Below are 4,337 nucleotides of genomic sequence, written 5' to 3'. Positions count from 1 at the left end.
TCCTAAGACCAACACCTGAAGTTATATGCAATACATAACACATTATACTGGAAGGGAGCAATGCTAGCAACATAACATATGGAGAACTAACTAGAACAGTAGGCCATAAGTATTAGGAATGAAGTGACCAATGTCTGAACCAACTCCTATTTATCATGGCCCAATTTACATTAGAATGTGCGAAATACCCTTCATGCCACTTTAATATAAGCCACAAAACCAGGAACATATTCATCTTTAAGGTTATGGAAGGAAGAGAAGCAGAGTAAACTTGGCTCCCATTTCTCTACTCTACTGCATGTACCTCACTACATTCTCAGCTCCTGAATTAGTCCTGTCACTTTCCCAAGCACAAGGGTAAAAATAACAGAAAACTCTGCTAATTTTTGTTGCCTCATTTTTATAATAAAAATGATGTTTGTATTAGGAAATACAACCACTATAATATAAAATATATGAAAAGTGCGGTAGGAAAATCAAACAAAGAAAGCATTTCCCAAAAGAGGGAAATGATCATACATTAAAGAAATGGGTTTATACCAGATTTCCATTAAAGTCTAGTCACAAATTGATAGGAGAAGGAAGAGAAATTCTTTCAAAGTGTCAACATACAGATTATAAAAGCTAGTTAATGTAGCTTCATATTAATAAAACCATATACACAGAAGAACCTCCACAACATTTCTGTAATAAGGTTTGTGGTGGTAGTTATATCTTAAAAAAAACAAAACATGAAATATCACTGATGCATGAGGATATCGTTAGTCATTAAATATGTTAATTTTGTGCTAGTACACCATCTTCCATTAAATACAGCAAAACAGTAGAACAAATATATTTAAATATAATACATCAAAGAGAAAATACACTACTTTGGATAGCCAGAGTCAACATCAACAAAAGTGAAAATAAAACAAGAGAATTATAGTCCATCTCCATCTTGTATGGGAATGCCACAGCATTCACATATTCCACCCAATGACCTCATATATCAGTGCCCTCAACTGCCTGGCTTCATATGTAACTGTGTTTTTCCCACTGTGCATCCTCTCTTCTTCAAGTGGTTGCTCAATAACAGCGGGGATGTTCCTGCCATATAGTTCACACTGCTCTAGAAAATGCACACACTCTTGGATAACACTGTCACGCAGCATGATCATGTGCTTGGACATGTTCTCCAGCAAGGACAGGAAGCACCTTTTAGCATAATACCAAGTATCTGTGCCTAACTTTTTGTTATAAGGCTCCAAACTTTTAATTACCCTCGAGATGCCAAAGTCATAGTTTCCTTTGGCACAATAGAGTGTGCCGATCACTAGGTTAACGATGCAGAGGTGGTAGATCTTTTTATCAGGGTCGTCATAGGAGAGCTGCTCTTCTTCCTTCTCAATCTTCCTCATCAGCTCCTCTGCCTCTTCATTCTGACTGGTCATGATGTAGGAGACACAAAGGTTGGCCAGCACAATGGCACTGACTTGCAGGATGTTATCATAGTGCTTCTTGACAATGGGCTCATAGAAGCCGATGGCCTCTTTGTACTTGTTCTCCTGCATGAAGAGCACATGAGCCACATTCAGCTTCCACACTTCGTGTTCATTGCAGAACTCCACTGACTTGCGAAAGATCTTCTCCACCATAGTGTAATTCTCCATGTCCCAATATATCTTGGCCTGGGCCATCAAGATGGGCACATATTTCTCCAGAGTCTCATCATATTCATTAACTGCCTTCTTGACAGCCTCATCATCCCGGTTTTGCCTAGCTTCCTGCACCTGTTTTGTGAGCTTTCTCAGCTGCTCAGTCATTGTCCCTGCCAGATCATCTAGCTTGTGGAAGGCCTCCTCAGGAGCAGTTTGACATGTAATCATGGCATCCAGGAAGTTGTAAAGATAAGGTGAGAGCAGCTTGTAGGTCAGATGGGCATTCTCTGCCAACACATCGGCAGCCAGGTCATAGTATTGATGTTTACAGTACAGCAGCAGCAAGTTCCCAAAGGTCTCTGGTGGGCAGGGGTTCTGTTGCAGAAGGAACTGCAGTTTCTCAAACCCTTCAGTGGGACGGCTGTCCATGTTCATCAATGCTTGATTGTGCAGGGTGACAGGGTCCAGCTCTTCCTCGGCCCTTGGTGGCATGTCTGTAAGTGCCTCCTGGGCTGCTTCCAAGTTGCGTAGCTGGTACTCGATGGCAGCTTTGAGATTGAAGGCCTCCACCAGGGCAGTGCGGTGCAGGAGCAGTGTGTTGCCCACGCTGCGGACGTCGATGCCCTCGGTGGTCATGCCCACACTGAGCTCGGGGTGCTGGTGGATGCCGCGCTCAATGATATCAGAGATGTGTTTGAGGGCAGGTGCATATTGCTTGGCTGCGTAGCAGCATAGCGCCATGTTGTATGACAGCTCAGGGCAGTAGCCCAGCACCTGCATGGCACCCGCAAATTTGCCACAGGCCTCCTCGTGCCGCCCTTCCCGGTACAACAAGCAGCCTAGGTTGACCTCGGCATCTGGCAGCTCTGAGGGGTCTTCAGCGGCTCCAGGGTTGCTCTCCGCAGCAGAGGCCAGCACCTGCTCCACCAAGCTCTTGGCTGCGGAGAGGTCACCCTGCGCGTAGTGGGCAGCAGCCTGCAGGCGAAGGGCGCGTCCCTGGTAAGCAGGCACATCGAGCAGCGGGCTGGCGACCCGCAGGGCCTCGGGGTAGAGCCCGGCCTTGTAGAGGGCCTGGGCCTGGTAGAGCCGGTACTCGTCCAGCTCCGGGTGCAGCGTCCCCAGCTGCTCGTAGCACTCGGCCGCCGCCGCGAAGTCTTGCAGCTGGTAGTAGCAGTAGCCGAGCAGCGAGAGGCCGGCCCGGGAGCGGCAGCTATTCTGCAGCTCGCTGCCCAAGATCCCCACCGCCTCCGCGAACCGCCCGGCCCGGATCAGCCCGTAAATGGCCCCCGTGAATTCCCCGTCCGGGATCGGAGCTGCCTCGGCCATGCCCCCGGCTACCAGGCCCAGCGCGTCCCCCTGCCACCGCTACCAAGGCAACCGCCCCGCCGGAAACGGAAGTACCTGAGACTGCTAGCCAGACAGCGTCTCCTCCCCCCCCTTGCTGCCACGGCAACAGGCCAGGCGGAAACGGAAATGCTCGGAGCTTGGAACTACCGGGATGGTGCTGCACCTATCACGGCGGCTGTTCTGTCGGACGCGGAAATGACGTGTTCTCCCGACTGGTGAGTGTGTCGCTTTACGTCTGCATTGAAATTGTTCTGTGAGCAAGGGCTAGGCCGCGAGCAGAGGAGACTACAGGTTCCAGGGGGCAATGCTTCCCGCCTGCCTCCCCTGGCGGGCCGCAATGCATGCTGGGAATCGTAGTTTCTACGGGGGTCCGCTCCGTTAGTAGAATGGCGCGTAACTTGTAAATTGGGACGCTTGGGCCGTAGGCCAGACTCAGAGCGGAGCCGAACTTCAGCCCCACCACATTAGTGGGGGTGAGGGGAACCACGTGCCGCAGCTAGGGCCTGTGCCTGGCTGACCGCCCCTCTCCCGCAGGGGGTCGCCCTTCTCCCGCCTGCCCCACAGGATGAGCCGCCACGCGCGGGAGGGGCAGGATGCGGCCCTGCCGCCCCCTAACTAAGGACAGCAGCTGCTGCCTGTCCTGTCTCCAGCCTCTGGCCGGCAAACCCGCGGGTCCCGAGCGCCCATCCCAGCGGGCGGGCGGGCAGGCGGGGCGGGGCCAGGCTCGCTTGGTAACGCTAATGCCTGAGGCTGGTGCTGGCTGGTTCCTATTATAGTAACCGGGAAACTGCCTACGAGGCCCCCCCCCTCCCCTCCCCTCCCCTCTCCTCTCCTCTCCAGCAGGGATCCAACCTGGGACTCTCAGCACTGACCCGCAGGCCAGGCCCTACCCTGACTCCTGAGCCCACCTTCCTTCGGCCGTGAGAAGTCGGAGGCCGTTATTTAAGGACTCTCGGAGGGCCGAGGGCTGCCACTAGGGGGCAACACGCTACCGCTTGTAGTCCAGCTCTTGGTGCGCTTTACTAAAGGGGAGGGGTGTTGTCCCCATTTGATTGAAGGGGAGACTGAGGTACATAGAGATGAATGTCCTGACTTCCAGCGGTTTTGATTTCTGCAAGACTGGCCAAATGTGACTCATGGAGGGTCATAGGGCAGGTTGATTGTGCTCCAGGAATAAAACCCCTGTTGACTCATTCCTAATGCTTTAGCTATGTTGCCTTTTATGGAAAAGAAATAGTAAATTCCTCAACCAAAGACTTCCATGGTTTGACTGAAGTATGACTTTTCAATGGAATAATAGTGTAATAATAGGCACAAATCTAGACTGTTAATTAACCTCTGAATTAAGAG

The 4,337-nt window shown here is 51.3% G+C and overlaps 1 protein-coding gene across 1 annotated transcript; it reads right to left on the bottom strand.

The window, feature by feature from the left end:
* Positions 1-380: 380 nt before the first annotated feature.
* Positions 381-3,040, bottom strand: IFT70B (intraflagellar transport 70B). Its single transcript, XM_054044030.1, has one exon. The coding sequence runs from the start codon at positions 2,964-2,966 to the stop codon at positions 963-965; it is 2,004 nt and encodes a 667-aa protein (XP_053900005.1). The 5' UTR covers positions 2,967-3,040; the 3' UTR covers positions 381-962.
* Between the last annotated feature and the right edge of the window lie 1,297 nt (positions 3,041-4,337).

Source organism: Malaclemys terrapin, chromosome 11 (assembly GCF_027887155.1).
Source record: "Malaclemys terrapin pileata isolate rMalTer1 chromosome 11, rMalTer1.hap1, whole genome shotgun sequence".
Lineage (NCBI taxonomy): Eukaryota > Metazoa > Chordata > Testudines > Emydidae > Malaclemys > Malaclemys terrapin.
This window is presented reverse-complemented; position numbering and strand designations above follow the sequence as displayed.

Coding starts and splice junctions, on each gene's coding strand:
- IFT70B (XM_054044030.1), bottom strand. CDS start 2,966: ATGGCCGAGGCAGCTCCGATCCCGGACGGGGAATTCACGGGGGCCATT.